At 34.2% G+C, this 18,738-nt stretch overlaps 1 protein-coding gene across 2 annotated transcripts in view; it reads left to right on the forward strand.

Moving 5' to 3' along the window:
- KIAA2026 (KIAA2026 ortholog) overlaps positions 1 to 18,738 on the forward strand; it is a 90,779-nt gene that overhangs the window by 19,709 nt on the left and 52,332 nt on the right. For both annotated transcript variants that reach the window (XM_045563870.1, XM_045563871.1), the window contains exon 2: positions 7,433 to 7,633. In XM_045563870.1, coding sequence (XP_045419826.1) covers positions 7,433 to 7,633 — 201 coding nt within the window. The remainder of the gene's footprint in view (positions 1 to 7,432; positions 7,634 to 18,738) is intronic.

Consider the following 18,738-nt stretch of genomic DNA (forward strand, 5'->3'; position numbering starts at 1 on the left):
AGGAATAGGAAGCCAAGGTATTTACCGGCCTACTTTGCAGACTCATCACAGCTTTAGCATCTTCTAGGGAACATGAACATATCTGGACACTATGAGAGTTAGTGACCTAGGGAACTTCTGTTCTACTTGCACTGAGATCTCCTGAGTTGTTCTGTGTGGTAAGGAATAACTGTAGCAGTAGTAATATGTTCAGCAGAGCAGCCTTAACTTATTAAAAATGCATGTCAAACTTGTCAAAGTTGATAAGATACCTTTCAAATACTATTTCTATGTAAATAAAAACTTTACATTTGCCTTTGTGACTTCTTTAAATTTGAAAAACAAAAAGCATTTATTCTAAGCCAAATGTTTGATTTTTTAAAAATTAGTTATGATGGTCTTTCATTGTTCTTTTGGGCATTATGTCATTTATTTGGTGCCATTTCGGAAAAGAACAAAGGCTTTGAAAGGTTTTTTAAACTTACAAGGTTCTTTGCAGTTGATTCCTTATTGAAGTTGCCCTCTTGAATTTTACTAATGAAAGCCTTCTTCCTTAATACTTGGCTTTTACTTGGTCCTTTCTCAGTCTGTCTGGAAAACTAAATAGTTTTGATCACTTAGTACCTAACTTTTTTCCTTTGACGTATATTGTGCCATTTCTTAACTTACTTTATTTCTTAACTCATCTTGTGAGTCTTCCTCCTCTTTTGCTGAGTTTTTCCTTGTAACTTTCCCTAAAGTTATTATATCTTAAGAGCTTGTCTCCCAATATTTATTCCTCTGGAGGTATCATGTATTTTTCATGGCTTTAGTTGTCACTAAGACTCCCAAATCAATATCTTGAGCCCTCCCTTTTGTTTTAGTTTCATATTTCTGTCCATAGAACTTTTCCAGTTCATTGTGTAACTGTTATCCTAAAATATTAAAAACTAAGTATATTTCTAATCCAAATCTCCTTCCCAATTTACCTATTTTTCATTTCAGCTTTCACATTTTTGTCAGTGGTGTCACCGTTGTTTCAACCTGAATTATATCAGTCATCTTTAATGTTCATATTTTTCATTCCATATATACAAATTGTCAGTATATTCATTGCTGAATCCCTGTTTCTCAGTAAATATTTTGAATTAATGAATTTGAATAATATGAATTGATATTTTTGTCTTTATTTAATATTCCCTCTCCATTCTTTCCTACCTATCTAAAGCTGTTCTTTCTGTAAAGTCCAATTCAAGTTCTTGACAGAAGAATAAATAGATGCTATGTAGATGTTGAGTAAAATAAGAACTGAAAAATATCCTTTGTGTTTTATAACTGGTAGATCATTTGGGAAGAAGAGTGATTTCAGTAGAGTAGCTGCAGGCAGATGCCACATTATAGTAGATTGGGGCTGGAGGTGGCTCTCACCTGTAATCCTAGCACCTTGTTTATTTTTTCTTCAATAGACATGGTCCCTAAGGAATTCCAGCACTTTGGGAGGTTAAGGTAGGAAGATTGCCTGAGGCCAGGAGTTTGAGACCAGCATGGGCAATAGCAAGATCCCCCATCTCCACAAAAAATAAAAAAATTCCCAGCTACTCGGGAGGTTGAGGCAGGGTAGACTGAGGCAGGAGGATTGCCTGAATCCAGGAGTTTGAAGTTACAGCGAGCTATGATCATGCCACTGCATTCTAGCTGGGCAATAGAGCAAGACCCTGTCTCTGAATAAATGGAGGAAGGAAGGAAGGAAAGGATGATTGAGATGTGAATGAAAAATGAAGTGTGTTTAGCAGTTTAGATGTCACTTGGGGATGGTTTGTTTTTAATATAAACTTGAATATGTTTATGCAGAAAGTAATTAATGAAATACAAATTCTGAAGACCTGTGTAGTGATTCGTTTTTCATTAGAGGCTTAGAGGCACAGTTTTCACTGAAACAAAAAGTGAGGATGGGCCTGGATTCAGGTATTTGAAATTTTGGTTTTTGACAAACAGGAAGTTAATGGAGTTCTTAATTAAAAACTACCGTTTTTCTCTGTGAAATAAGTGGTAGGCAAAGTCAGCTGCTAATTGATGTTAGGTAGTGGAGCAAAGCTTTTGAATAATGAAATTGCTATTACGGAGAATGAAAGAGGGAGTTGGCCACCTTCAAAGAAGTTATCTTAGGCACAGTAGATCCCAGTTGAGTTTATAGATGACAAGGTGGTAATTTTTTCCTATAGTACTCAGGAGTGGAGGTATAGGAGTGAAGGAGCTTTTGGCTGAGATGTGAGAGAGAGCCTACATGCCTGAGACAGAAAGATAATTGGTCAAAGGTGATAAGGTAAGAGGTTAGTCACGTATTATGGGGCCCAACTAGTTCTCTATGTGAATAACTGATAGAGGCTGAATGAATTATGTTAGAGCAAATGAAAGAGTCAAACAAGGAACTGGAAGTCTGGATTAGAACAAAAAAATTCAGGGGGAATAAGAGTAACAACTAGGAGAACAGAAGATAGAGATCAAGTGGGAAATAAAGTTAATAGTCTGTCACAAATCTTTTTTGTGGGTATGAAGATCTTTCTTTCTGAAAACTTTTTTGGGTATCAGGTAGCTTATAGGTGCAGATGAGAGCAGTAGTCTCCAAACTTTTATGATCTGACTTCCCAAGCGGAAAATATTTTGAATATGTACCTTCAATTACGCATATTTATTTATAATCATATGTAGACACTGATATACTATTATGTTTTAAATATTATAAAACGTAAACTTGATACTTGAAAGAATAAACATTTAAAAATATTTTTTAAACATTATTTATTCATGGTACAAAAAGTTCTTTTTGGTGAGGGCATTGTGATACTTCTTAGTTTTGAAAATCTTGGTTTAATACTTGGCTGTAGCGCTATTTGAAAGGCTTGTTTTAAGTTAGGTTTATTTGATACTTGGCTGCTGTAGCTCAGAGTTCATAAAGATACATAAATCTAGATGGAGGAAGTGTAATGCAGGCTTAGCAGACTACATCATGATGCCTGTCGATCAAAGATGCAAAATTTTTTTGTTGAAATCTACCAGTAAAATTTCTATTTTTTCTGATTTCAATTAGTTGTTCTTATAAACTAATACTGAGGTTGCATTGTGCTGTTACTCATTTGCCCCTCCAAATGCATTCTCTACTCTGTGCACTGTTCTGTGCCCCAGTTGATTTCTAAGGGGAAGGTTGATTTCTAAGGACTGCATCAACTGGTCTTTCTTGTCCTGTCTTCTGATTGGGTTCAGCCAATGGGAAGCACTTACGGGAGGACAGAGAGATGAGTATTTATTCTAACAGCTTCCTCTTTGCTGTATTACTGTTTGTCAGTAACTATGCTCCATCATTGTATGGCGCTCTTCTACAGTTACAGCTCTTCGGTTCCAGTAACTATTCCCTCCACTTTCCCTGTTGGACCTAGAGTGGTAATACTTCCCTGGTATGGCTAGCCCAGGAGTGCTTCACCATCCCTACTTTCTCTTAACCTTGCCTACACCATTTGTAAATAGTTCCTTCATTAAATATCACCTCTTTGGACATATTATCTCTTTCTTGCCAGGACCTTGAAGGCCATAGTTGCATTTTTTTTAAATGAATGGATTAACGAAGTGATTGAAATTCTTCATTTAGGATATTTTTAAGCAGATTAGGTAATTCTGTTTCCAAGTTTTAATTATGCAGATACAATTTTATAAGTAACACATTTACATTGTTTTTGATAAACAAATCACACAATAATGGAAACCTTCCAAACGTGTTTGAGGGGAGGGGGGGCAATGTCAGTTCATATATTAACTGTGAATACAGCTTAATATCAATATACTTCCTTGTAAATACTTATTATAATAATTTTAAACAGAATTGAGCTTCTGAATTCTGAAATTTGGAATATGTTAATACTAGGAAGACTTTCCATGCTTTGTTTAAAAAAAAAGGAAAGAGAATAACTGTAAAACTCACTAAGTCAACCATAGTTATTGCTTAACTTTTGCTTATGGTTGACAATATATTATTATTTTTCAAACTATTGTTGGATTGATTTCATGAAATAATTTTCCTTATAGACAGAAAAAAACTTGAATTTTAGAAAGGGAGAGTCATTTTAATATATTGTTTTATCATTGATTAATTATTTGACAATTCCTATTTGGAGATGAGATTTATTTTTTTATCTTATTTGCTCATAAATGGAACTCAAGTAGTTAGTAACAGATGTTTAAGCAGGATTCTTTTACTATGGACAAAATAGATGACTGGAATTTTTAAACTTTAATTATGTACATAGATTTAAAATGAAAAATAAACAGCTTGAATAGTATCCTTCCAAATACTTTCTTTGCGCATACAGATATATACATATATACTATACAGTTTGAGTATCTGATGATACAGTCATTAACAAAATAAAGACCCTCTTCTCCTGGAGCTTTCATTCTGGTGCAGAAATGGATAATTATCAAATAAGTAGATAATCATATAATACAATGTAGTAATAAGTGACATGAAGAAAAAGAAATTAGTTTAAGAGAATAGAGTGATAGGATATTTTTTAATTAGATTTCATGGTCAGGAAAGTCCTCTCAGATATGGTTGCATTTGAACAGAGACCTGAATAAAGTGATAGTACCTAGCCATATGAATATCTGGGGGATGAGTGTCTTACAGGAGAGAGAGCAAGTGCACAGATGCTGGGAAGCAGATGGTGTTTGTGTGACTGAGAATAAAAAAGAGACTTTTGTGGCTGGTATACAAACACCTAAGATCAGAGTGGCAGAAAATGAGGTCTGAAGAAGTAGGTGGGGGCCATGTTATAGTAAGTCTTATAGGTCCTAAGAACTTTAGATTGTATTCTAAGTATAACTAGAAGACTTTGGAAAAGACATGATCTGATTTGCTTTTTAAAAGGATTACCTGGGTTGCTATATGAATAGACTGTAGGGAGATGAGAGTAGCGAGGCCAGGAGACCTGTCACGAAGTGATTACAATACTTGAGATGAGAGTTTGAACTTATGCATGTACATAGACACACTACTGGATGCCACCTGTATGTGTACATACATATACTTCTATATAATTCTTTTTGGGTTAAAAAATATTTTGTTTAGAAATTTCCTTTTTACATTCAACAATATAATATGGACATCTTTTACAGTGCATACATACACATATTCCTGATTCCTTTTAATGTGTGGATGCTATTCCTGTTGTAGTGTACATTATTTAATCTGTCCTGTATTGAAGGACATTTATGTTTTCCAGTGTTTTTTTTAAATAATAAGTAATACTCTGTATACGTGTTATTGCTCATAGTTGTAAGAGGTATGTCTGTAGGGTAAATTCCCTAAAGCATGATGTTCATGTTAAACCTTAATGATTATTACCGAATTGACTTCCAGAGAGACTGTGCCAATTTACATACCTACTAATGTTGCATGAGAAATTTTATTTCCTTATGTCCTTTTCAATACTGAGTAATATAAGTCTTTTGAATCTTTACATGTTGATAAGAGAGAAACAGGATAGTTTGTTGGGCTTTCATTTATTTTAATTATGAGTGATAATTATCAAAACTTATAAATTTTTATTTCTAATAGGTAATAAAGGATATTACTTTGGTCTTTAATCTGAGAAAATACTGTTTTAAAAAGTAGTTTATAACTTTATCCTGTCTACTTATAAAACTAATGTTAAAGGGTAAAATAGTTTCTGACTTGTTTACATAAAAATTTAGCCATGTGACTTACTGCTTCCCTCAACTCTCCTTATGTGCGCTACGTACTTATTGGGTCATTATTCCCAATGCTCTAAATACCCTGTGACCCTTGAGATGTAATCATTTTTCAGTGTAATACTGTCCATTGATGTTCTCTTTCATTAGTATTGATGAAATAATTAAAATTACAGAGCTAGTTAGTTCACCTAATAAAAACACTATACTATTAGCTAGGTATGGTGGCATGTGCCTGTAATCCCACCTACTCGAGAGGCTGAGGCAGGAAGATTGCTTCAGCCCAGGAGTTTGAGGTTGTGGTGAGCTATGATGATGCTGCTGCACTCCAGCTGGGGCGACAGACAAGAACTTATTTCAAAAAAACCCAAGTACACTCATTGAGCATCTGTTGTTGTCAGTCATCTATTTATCTTGGGCCCACAATTCCTTACCTCCAGCCCAATTAGTCATCATACAGATGTATGCTGTTGTTCCCTAAAGGATCACAGCCTGAAATGGTATGCTAGATTAGCCCAAAATTTTTAGTATTACTGGAAAACCAGTTTAACATTCATGCCTTACTTAAAGCTGAATTAGTTATAGTGTCATTTCCTTGGAACAGAGAAAACACATAATGGTACACATAATGGTCCTGCTGTTCAGTAGAACCTTGCCGTCAAACTATTCAAAGGTCCTAGATGGCCTTGAGGGTAAGCCTTATACAGTTATTCTAATTTAGAGTAATAAGCCACTGTGGACATAGTTCAAAAAGGATAGGACTTTGACTATATTTTGTGCCATTAAAGGTTTATATTTTAGTGAACTTTTAGTGTATTTTATATGAAAGAAAGCCTGTAGAAAACAATGAAATATAACTATAGGGTCAACTTTTATGTAAATTTTTATCCAGTATATTGAATGCTTACTTTGAGTATTGATTTTGCCATTGTAGAAACAACAACATATACAAAACCTTCAGAGGCTCTGGCATATTTTATAAAGGTAGAAAAACAGATGTTTTCCCTGAAATTTTTACAGTTAACCCTCATATAGATGCAAATTAAGAATAAAAACTTGAATAAAATTAATGTAATGTTTCTTTTCACAGTATACGTGGTTTTAATCAGTCATTTCAAATTTATTAAGGGGACTTATGGATAATTAAGCAAACTGCTAAGAAACTATTTTTCATCATTTTTAAGCATCAGATTAGTATCTCAGTATATTAATAAAAATATCATAGAGTAAGGAGACATTTATGGTGAAGTTGAAGATGAAATCTAGATTCCTAGATTCTTTTAGAGTTTAGTCAGGAGGTTTCCAAATTTCAACTTAAAATTAAAAATATATGTTGCAATGCATCATTTGTTTATAATTTTTTCAAAGTGTTTATGTATCATTGTATATTTTCTTTCCCAAATTGTTTCTTATATTGCACATTTTCCCAGTATGAAATATATCGCAAATAATAAATTTTTCTTCTATTAAAGTGATAGTGCTTTAGTCCTTAATTTTAATGCTTCAATCTTATTTTTTTAATGTAGGGAAGGTATTATCACTCATACTGATTTTATGACATAATTAAGGAATATGAGAAAATGTATAGGGAGCCTAAAAATCTGGAGCATAGCTAATAACTAAACACTTTTTATATAGTTAGCAAAAGTAGTTCTTCTTAAAATGCTTATTAAGGGGGTTTATTGCTTATCCAGAAGATTTGACATTGTGAATTGACTTATTCTTCTCCAAGGCACTTGAGAGAAAAGACAACGATAGCAGTTACATCTAGAGGCTATTATGGATTGGAGGATGAGAAGGGAACTGCATGTACTTCAACAAGGCGTCGGTCAACACCACGAAGTTTGGCAGGCTTGACAAGTGGAGTTTTTGAATCTATAATGGTTCAAGTTTTGAGACAGGAAGAACAGATGAGAGCAAAAGAAGAAAAAAGGTAAATGTTAAAAAAAAAAATTAAATTTTACGATTTCAGCTGCATAACTTTTATGTGCCCATGTCAAATTTCTGGGCCCATTTTAGTAGTGTTTCAAAATGCATTGTCACCAAAGTATTAATTCATAATGAAATATCACAATGCAATTTGTTTAACAATATAGTGTTAAATTTTAAAACCAATTATCTTGAAACTATACGGAATAATTTTTATAAAAGATTTCAGAATGATTTCTAGAAGTATTCTCAAGTGAACTATAAATTTTAAATTAGAGAAATTTTATATAGGTTTGCAGTTTTAGAATACAATCACAGACCTTTAAAATTAGGAGAAACTCAGAGTTTATGTAGTTCAAGAATAACATAAATTCACCTCTGCCATTTCTTTCATTGGTATTAATTTTCTGGATAACTGTGCTTACTATAGGCTCATCAGGAGAAAGCACTGTGCTGAATTAGAGGTACCTTCTAGAGTCTCAGAACATAGAGTTATAGCATTTATATAACACTTTATTTATAACAAAAGGGAACTAGGGCCCAGAGAAGTAAGTGAAAGTCAAGTTTCTATACTGGCAGAAAAAAGACTGATGATTTATTTTTATTTTTATTTTTATTTTTTAGAGACAGGGCCTTCCTCTGTCACCCAGGCTGGAGTGCAGTGACACAATCACAGCTCACTGCAGTCTCGCACTCCTGGACTCAAGCAATCCTCCCACCTCAGCCTCCGTGTAGCTGGGACTACGGGTGCATACCACCATGCCTGGCTAATGTTTTTAAAATTGTTTTTTGTAGAGACAGGGACTCTCTCTGTTGCCCAGGCTGAGGACTGGTGATTTTTATAGTAGTAAATCAAATCTCAAACTCTGTTAGGAGTGATTGCTTATGTAATAGGAACTTCCTAATGCTAGTCAAAAGCAATTTATAATTTGTTGCTCCTCTTATAGTAATAAATGTAACATGCTTGATGTTTGTAGGATTAAAACTCAACCTTGAGACTTTCTACCATCATACTTTTTAAAACAGTGATTGATTTGGGAAACCGCTGTGAAATATTTTTTTTCCTTGTGCAGAGCTTCACAGAACTACTCCTACTATAGGAAAGGAGGGCTTATGGAAAGGCATAAAGATTAACCTGACAAGAGTGCACAATAGATTGGAATGAGGAGAATTGAAGAAAAGGAAGGCTTGTAGGAAGAAGGCTATAGTAGTCTGGAGCTCTGTACTGGTCAGCAGAAATAGGGAGAGATCAGATTGTTCTAGGAACAATTAATAGGACTTAGTACCTTCCTTGATATAGGGAGAACAACGGAAGAGACAAAGATAAGTCAAAAAAGTAGGCCAGGCACGGTGGCTCATGCTTGTAATCCTAGCACTCTGAGAGGCCGAGGCAGGAGGATTGCTTGAGCTCAGGAGTTTGAGACCAGCCTGAGCAAGAGCGAGACCCCATCTCTACAAAAAACTGGAAAACTCAGTCGGGTATGGTGGCAGGTGCCTATAGTCCCAGCTATTTGGGAGGCTGAGGCAAGGAGGATCAATCACTTGAGCCCAGGAGTTTGAGGTTGCAGTGAGCTATAATGACACCAATGCACTCTAGCCAGGGCAACAGAGCAAGAGTCTGTCTCAAAAAAGAAAAAAAAAAGGTAGTTGTAATAGTAGTAGTAACAAGAAGAAGAAGATAAAAAAGAATGGTTAGCATTTATTGAGGTGGACTATATGCCAGGTTTAGCTCTAAGCATCTTACATGTATTCAACATTTATCCTGAGGCACAGAAAGATTAAGTAACTTGACCAAGGTCAGGCAGTCTTTAAGTGGTGAGTTCAAGATTGGAACCCAGGTAGTTTGGTTCTAGAGCTTGTGTTCCTAGGCAATATACCGTTCTTGTGACTTGTAAAATCATAAAACCAGCAAAAAAAAAAAAAAAAAAAAAAAAGCTTAAAAATGTGAGTCCAGAGTGGAGATAAAGCAGTGAACTCATTTTGAATAAGTTGTTTAAAGTTAAGCTTCCAAGTAGGAATGGCTAGTAGGAAACTAGAAATATGACTCAATCTTTTTGCTTTCTCCAAGTTTACATGTATTTGTGTCCCCTGACATCAAATAACAGCGAAATAAGCCATGGTAAGAAAATGCTCCATTAAATATCCTAGTAACTATGATAATTTAATGGAATTAAGGAGTCTTTGTGAGCACATTGTTAACTTTTTCTTTTTTAATTATAAAATATTTTAAGCATAGAGCAAAGAATAAATAAAATTATAATAAAGCCCTATGTACCGACAACCTAATAGTTTTTAAGGAAATTGAACATAGATATGATCAAGTTTCCCTGTATTTTTCTTCTGTTACATTGTTATGACTTTTTTTTTTATCATTACCATGCATTTTACAACTGATTTGTAAGAATTCTTTATATAGTCTGGAAACAAGTACTTTGTCAGATACATATGCTTTGCATTTATTTTCTCCCAGTCCATGGCTTGCCTTTTTATTTTCAGTGTTTTTGGAGGAAGAGAAGTTTTTACCTTTGAAGTTCAATTCATTGATTTTTTTTTTAATGTTTTGTGTTTTTTGTAACCTAAGAAGGCTTAGCTTACCCAAGACTATGAAAATTTTCTCTTTTTTTCAGAAATTTCTAAGTTTTAGTTTTTGTGGTTATGGCTATTATTCATTTGAAGTTAATTTTTGTATGTACTGTGAGGTAAGGAAAAAGTTTTGTTTTTCCATCTGGATAGCTGGTTGTTCCCATATCATTTGTTGAAAAAAGCTATTCTTTCACCACTGAATTACCTTTGCATCTATATTGAAAGTCAGTTCAACATATATTTGTGAGACTTTCTGAATTCTATTCCGTTCCATTTATCTATAGGTCTGTGTTTATGCTAATCCTATATTGATTTGATTACCGTAGGTTTATGGTAAGCTTTGAAATTAGGTAATATAAGTCTTCCAACTTTATGTTTTGTTTTTTCAAATTTGGTATACTAGGATCTTCACATTTCTGTGTAATTTTAAAATCATATTGGAAATTCCTACAGAAAATAAAAAAGCCTGAGGAAATTTTGATTGAGATTGTATGGAAGTTATCAACCAATTTCTGGATAATTGTTTTCTTTGATTTTTCTCAGCTGTATTTTGTAGTTTTCAGTGTATACATTTTTCACATATTTAGTTATCTTTTTCCCTACATAATATCCTTGCTGCAATTGTGAATCATTTTTAAATTTCACATATAATAACTTATTGCTAATGTATGTAGAAATACAATTTTTAGTGAACTTTTTCTGTTTCTTCTCTGAGTTCTGTTAGATTTTGCTTCATGTAATTTAAGACTCTGCTATTGGATGTATAGATAGTTATGACTTTTTTGGGTTTTTTGATGGATTGACTTCTCTATTAATATGGGTGTCCTTTTTATCCCTGGAAATATTTCTTACATTTTTTTAGTATTCTATTTTATCTCCACTCTTGGCTAATGGCTTATTAGCTGTATGTCATTGTTTGATTTTTTTTAAGTAGTTTCTTGAGGGTTTATGGGATGTGCTTTATCACTGTCAATTTCAAATAATGCTATACTGCTTCACAGTATGCTTCTGTTTACCGCTCCCCATCCTTTGTGCTGTTGTCATATATTTTCCTTCTACATGTGTATAAACCCCCAATATACTGTTATTGTATGTGTTATAAATAGTTATCTTTCGAAGCAATTTAAGAATGAAGAGAAAAAGCATACATTTATATTTTATATTTAATCCATGATACCATCTGGTATCATTTTTATACTACCTAAAGAACTTATTTTAAAATTTCTTATAATGTAGGTCTGCTAACAATGAATTCTGAGGGTGTTTTTTTTTTTTTTTTGTCCAAAAAAGTTTTTATTTGGCCTTACATTTTGAAGGATGGAATTACATAGATTATACAAGATTTTTTCTGTCAGCATTTAAAGCATGGCATGTTTTACTATGGATAGTTTTTGAAGAGTAATCTACTGATCTCCTTATCTTTGTTCCTCTATATGTAATGTACCTCAATTCTCTCATTGCTTTTAAGATTTTCTCTTTATTACTGGTTTTTAACAATTTGGTTGTGCCGTGCATTCAGTGTGGGATTGTGTGTATGTGTGTCTGTGTGTTTATCTTGCTTTAGGTTCATTTTGCTTCTCTTATCCGTAGACTTTCAGTCATCTTCTCTGTGCCAAGTCTTCAAGATTGCTCATCTTTTCTTCTGCAGCGTCTAATCCAGTGAACTTTTTCTGTCATGTATTTTTTCGTCTCTAGCAGTTATATTTAGTTTTATATTTTTTCGCATTATATATACATATATATGTCTTCATTTCTTTCATTATTATGTTTATGTTTTAATATCCTTATCTGCTAACTCCCTCCATCATCTTTGTCATTTTTAGGTCTTTGTATTGACTGATTTTTCTGCTGGTTATAAGTTATATTTTTGTGTTTCTTGGCATGTCCAGTAATTTTTGTTGAAAATTAGACATTGTGAATGTTATTAATACCTTGCTCAGTATCTGGATTTTTATTTACTTCCTTCAAAGAGATTGGGCTTTATGCTGGCAACAGTTAAGTTTCTTGTGGAATAGTTTAATGATCCTTTCAAATCCAGATTTTAGGCTGTTCTAGGGTAGGTATAGAATAGCTTTCACTCCAGTTCAGCCCTACTATAGCGTGATCCCTCTAGCCTAGGGTCTCCACTAAATGCCCCAAAGTGAGGAATGAGGACTTTCCACTTCAGCTGGTGAGCACTCAATTATCTTCCCATTTTGTGTGACTCTCTGAGTTGTTAGCTTACAATTTCTTAGTCAAACTCAACTTTGTGGAGTTTTACTCTGTGAAGTCACAGGCTAAGACAATCAGTTCTTGGTATTTGCAAGTTCCACATCCACTGACTGATTCAACCAACCTCGAATCAAAAATATTTTGTTTTTTTTTTTTTTTTTTTTTTGAGACAGAGTCTCACTTTGTTGCCCGGGCTAGAGTGAGTGCCGTGGCGTCAGCCTAGCTCACAGCAACCTCAGACTCCTGGGCTTAAGCGATCCTACTGCCTCAGCCTCCCGAGTAGCTGGGACTACAGGCATGAGCCACCATGCCCGGCTAATTTTTTTGTATATATATTTTTAGTTGGCCAGATAATTTCTTTCTATTTTTAGTAGAGACGGGGTCTCACTCTTGCTCAGGCTGGTCTCGAACTCCTGACCTCGAGCGATCCACCCGCCTCGGCCTCCCAGAGCTAGGATTACAGGCGTGAGCCACCGCGCCCGGCCTGAATCAAAAATATTTTGAAAAAATTTTTAAACAAATACAACAATAAAAATAATACAAATTTAAAAATATAACTATGTAGCATTTACACTGTATTATGTATTGTAAGTAATCTAGAAATTATTTAAAGTATATGGGAGGATGTAGGTAGGTTATATGCAAAAAATATGCCATTTTATATGCGCATGTGAGGATTTTGGTAGCCATGGGGGGGGGGTCCTGGAACCAATCCCCTGTGGATATCAAGAGACTACTGTACTCAGCAACATCTTAAGGGGACCCTTGTGTAGATTTCTGAAGCTCTTTTTTGCACAGCTTCCTTCTTTTTGGAGTTATCTCACAGCTTCTAGGTGCTTCATCCTCCCTGAATGCCATTCCTCATCCTCTGAACTTAATTCCATTAGACTCTTTGTTCCCCTTTTTTGTGCTCATAGTCTAAAAAGTGCCTTCAGTCAGAAGGCTGGGTATCTTAGCCCGTTTAATGTTGCTTACAATGTAATGCCTGAAACTGGGTAATTTATAAAGAAAAGAAATTTATTTCTTACAGTCATGGAGACTGAGAACCCCAAGGACAAGAGGGTGTATCTGATGAGAGACTTCTTGCATCTAAGTTTTATCTATGTCAAACTATTTCATTCTAGTTTATTTCAAGTGCTATTTCATTGTAGTTTATTTCAAGAGTTATTAATTATATAGTATCATGTGACTATATTACAGTGTATCCAATTACCAGATATGGACATTTTGGATTATTTCTAGTGTTTTGTTATTATAGAATGCTGCAGTAAACATTCTTATATGTGTCTCCTTTGAGGATGGAAATAGAGATAGATAATGTGTGTGTGTTTATATGTGTGTGTATTCATTTTGATTTTAACCATATTGTCAAGTACTTTAATGTCTTATGGCATGTTGCCACAGTAATGTAATCCTCTAAGAGTATTTGTGAGGTTGTATTGATAAAGTAATTACTATCACGTGTTCTATATAAAGTGTTCAATAAATTATAGCAACAAAATATTTTATTGTGCATCCTTAAGTTAAAGAGTAAACTTAATATATCTAATCTCCTTTCTGGCAACACATGAATTTTTGAACTTTTTAATTGCAGTCACTCTTTTTCAGTCTTAAGTGTCAAAGTTATCAAATATTTTAATTTCATCTCATTCTTAAATGCCTAGATGTTGCTACATCTTAAGTTTTTGTCCTAGAGCCTCTCATTTTCTCATGTTATACTTTTTTTTACTCTTTACCCAGGCTAGAGTGCAGTGGCGTCATCATAGCTCACTGCAACCTCAAACTCTTGGGTTCAAGCAATCTTCCTGCCTCAGGTTGCCAAGTAGCTGGGACTACAGGCATGTGCCACTATGCCCAGCTAATTTTTTCTATTTTTTGTAGAGATATGGGGTATTGCTATGTTGCTCAGGCTGGTCTTGAACTCCTGGCTTCAAATGATCCTCCTGCCTTGGCCTCCCAAAATGCTAGGATTACAGGTGTGAACCACTGCACCCAACCTCATGTTATACTTTATTTATAAGTGATCTTATCCATGGCCTTTTATCACCTATATGCAGAAGATACATGTCTTTTGTCCAAATCTTTACGTTTCAGATCTAATTGCCTACTTAATATCTTCTCTGGATATGGACTCTATCAGTGTCAGTATCAGTGTCTCTCATCTGTCAGGAAATGTGGCACATTCAAATTAGGATATTTCAAGGAGGGTTTATTTCAAAGGGGTTGGAATCTAGCAGAACCTTAAGAGACTAGGGCAAGCAGAGGGAGTAGTTTCTGGTGCCCAGGAGACAGTTACAGAGATGAGACTGTTCTGAGAGGACACCTTCTGTTGAAGGACACTACCCACGGCAATCTCACAGAAAGAGAGCCAAAGGAATAAATACGTCACCTCATTTTCCTGTATCTCTCTGCTCACCTGCCAGGGCTCTCCATTGACTGAACCCAAGAGAAGCCAGAGGATGAGATTGTCCGTTGATAGAGATAAACCTTTTAGTAAAGGGTGGAGAGTGGATCTGTAAGCAAACAAAAGATATTTGATACATATATCTCCCTCAAATTGATCATATCTAAAATTAACTATGAATGCATAATCTTTCTCAAACTCAGTCTTACTGTAGTGCTCCCTAGCTTGGTGAATGGCACTGCTGTCCATTGGATTGTACAAATTAAAAACCTGGAATTCATCCTTGATACCTTCCTCTCCCTCACATACATATTGAATCCATCCCCAAATCCTAACAGTTTTATTTCCTAAATCTCTCTTAAATCTGCCCACTTTTCTCTATCTTCTCTGCCTCCATCCAGTTTCTTCATCTCTCACTCAGCTTAATGTAATTTTCTCTTAACTGGCTTAACAGTGTCCATACTTACCTTATTCCAGTCTATTTTTCACATTAAAGCTAGAGTGGACTTTTCCAAATCCCAATCTGATCATGCCGCTCACCTCTCCCATTAACAACTACCTCCCCAAAACAAAGCAAGAATTCACAAAAACTTTAATGGTTTAATATAATTTATAAGACCATTTTTTCACCTTTTGGCCTCTCCCTAACTCTATAACCTTGCCTTTCTATCATTTTCTCCTTGATTTTTGCCACAGTAGCCTTCTTCCCCTCTGTTCAAAGCCAAGAGAGTATTATAGAGTTTATATGCATCTAAATTTAGAGTTCACATAAAAACACATATGTGCCAAAAATGGTGGAACTTTTCTTTTAACCTGTGTTTTCTAAATTTTCTAAAATAAACATACTTTTATGATTGAAAACATAATAAATATTAAAATTTATAAACTGCTACATAGCTAGTGGGACAGGCAGATTTTAAGTCTTTTGAGCCTATCTCAGTATTTTTTTTAGTGTTCTCAGAAGGAAAATGTGATATTTAGGTAACAATATACATTATGATACATAAGAATGCCAAATAAAGCCTCCTGTCCTATATGCAATTATCCTATCTTCTGTCATGATACCTGAATTTCTGTCAGTCTGTCAATTCTATCAATTCAATACCCTGTCAAAAGTTGGATACTAGCTGAGAGTATAAATATTATAAATTTAGGTCTGGAAGGTACTTTGAAATCATAGGAAAGGTCATGTTGGAAGACAGGTGAGGGTGCCAAAGATCATATGATTATTGTAGTTGTACTTTAGCCCTAGGCATAGGCTTTTATTTTTTTTTTAATTAAAACCTTTTGCATAAGTAGTAGGGGGAAAAGTCTCCATCCTGTTAAGTAGGTTAAAATACCTTTTATATCAGAATTTGGGATCAAGATAGCAGCAAGCTGAGAAGTTCTAGTACAGATTTTAATATGTTAGCACTTTAATTATCTGATGGATATCTGATAATTCATAGCTGATTATCTGAGCAAACACAAATCCAAAAGTAAATTATTTTTTAAAATCTTTAAAAGTTTAGTCTCTAATTCGTGATCTATTCCAGTTAGAGGAAGGGAGCTCCCCACTCTATATTTTAATTTTTATACAATAGGCAGTTTCCTTTTTTATATAGTATATGCCATAAAAATAATGGTTCTTTAAATCAGCTTGCCAGAATTCAAAACCCTGACATTCCTCTATTGCTACCTTTATTTGTTTGGACAGCATTAGAAACCAACATAAAGGAGATGGCAGGTAATGGCCTGCTGAACAGAGAGGAATGGTAAGGTTTGGTAGTCTGGCCATCTTCAGGAAAATGCTGATAGGACAGCAGACGGTCTTGGGGGTACTGCTGTAGAGAGGCCCTGTTGATTTTGGAGGTAGCAAACATTACAAGTGAAAGTCTAGGAAAATTCAGTGAAAGAGCTGGTTAATTGATAGTTGCTGAAATAGTCTTTAAGCTAATCACAACCCCTACATTCTGTTTATAATGGTGACTTGGAGCCATTAAGGAAAGATTAGTTATGTTTTGTATACCTTTTTTATTAAGCAGCAAAATAGTATATTTTAGATACTTTTTAAAAAAGTAAAATTGACTAAAAATAGAATTTGGCTCTCCTCAAGTAAATTTTTGTTAACCTAAAATATGACATTATTAGGTAGCAGTTTTGGTAACTTAAGTCTACTTCAGTTATATTAAAAATCTCAGATCTGTTCACTATTCCTTTGTGTAAAACTGTTTGGATTACCAGAAATAATGTGTATTTTTTAATATTCTTTATTTTACATACTTATATAAACTTATTGGTATTTTATTGCTTTGGAAATCACTGGAGTTAAAACAATAAATGTTTTCTATACTTTTGTAAAATAAAAACTGTGACTTTAGTGATTTATTTTCAGATTCTCTATAATACAAAGTAGCAGTGACTTAATGAAATAGATATTTGTCATTTGTGGCCACCTTGCCTTTTCAAATAGCTTTGCTACATTTTGGTAATTTCCCATATAACAAGTCTTGACTTCCCAAGATAGATGCCAGAAAATTTATATTCTCATACCCACTCACAGGTAACGATATGACCAGGCATACACTTCTTGCTTGAAATTGTATGGGAGCAACAGCAGGTGGCCATCTTGGGCAAGAGAGTTTATCTTTTGGCAAAGGTGGTGGTACGAGCTTCTGGTTGTTCCAGGTTCTTAGTATCAGAGGTGCCAAGTAATGCTGGTAGTCTGATTTTTTTCTGGAGAAGCTCCTAAGTGTGGTTGGGATTGTTTTCTGTCCTCATGTCTTCTATGTTTGGCTCTCTAACCCTTAACAGAGCTTCTGTAAGCTCCCTACTAATCTTTAAATAAATTCCTTTTCTGTTTTAACTAGCCAGAGGAGATTCTGTTGTTCACAGATAAGAAGCTTGACTAATACACTTGATATGAATTGTTGATTTTCCTGAAGTACAGTATTATGTATTATTCATTTTAGAACATGTAAATGAATGTGTTACTTTCCTTTTTCATGCCACTTGTTTGCATACATTGTATTGTTTCCTCAATGAATGGATTATTTTGGATTAAAGCTCATATGTTTTTTATTAGATTGTAAAGTCTTTGGAAGTGGTGTCCATGTTTTCTCATCTGTTTGTATCCTCAAACATGGCAAGCATTCAATAAAAGTTTATAAAACTAGTAAAGATAGGATAGTTGGAAACATAATTTTCTTTGGTAAGGCTGTTAACTCATTAGCAATGTTTCTGCCAAATTACACATGACCAAAATAACCTTAGGCACAGCTTCTATTAGTATTTCACACAGTAACAGGTAAACACTTCCCAAGCCAGTAAAGAGCAACATGAAAAATGAGAGCTGATCCAGAAAAAAAAAAAAAAAAAAAAAACTTGGACCACTTTTTTTGTTTATTCAGTATTGTTTATTCCCCCTCTACCTTATTTTAAATTAGCAAATGTGATTTTTTTAAATTATCGTTAGGCAGTCTTTTGGTATTTCTCCAACACTGAAGGCTTAATTTTTTTGAACTAATATTTTAGAAACATGCACTACTTAATCTGATTTTAGTACTATACTTTTGAACAAATTTTTAAGTTGAGAATAACTTTGAAAGCTGGTTTTTTTATCTGTCCATGTCAACAAAATGTGGTTTGCCTCAGCATTTTTAATATTATATTTTTAATTGTTTAATTATATATTAAGTGTTAGAGTTTTTCAAAATTGGCAGATTTTATTCATTAATCTAGAGCTCTTTGGCAAGCTTCCATTCCCTATTCACCACACTACAGAGGATCAGGACAGAGATTCTATAGTCCTATTTCTAAAGGGCTATTATAGCCTATACCAGCCATGTACTTTCCTTTTCTTCCTCACATCTCTTTAATATCCATAGTCTGACCCTAGATTCCATTATCCTCCCCTGAAAGATACAGTTTAT

This window comes from Lemur catta, chromosome 10, assembly GCF_020740605.2.
Source record: "Lemur catta isolate mLemCat1 chromosome 10, mLemCat1.pri, whole genome shotgun sequence".
Taxonomy (NCBI): domain Eukaryota; kingdom Metazoa; phylum Chordata; class Mammalia; order Primates; family Lemuridae; genus Lemur; species Lemur catta.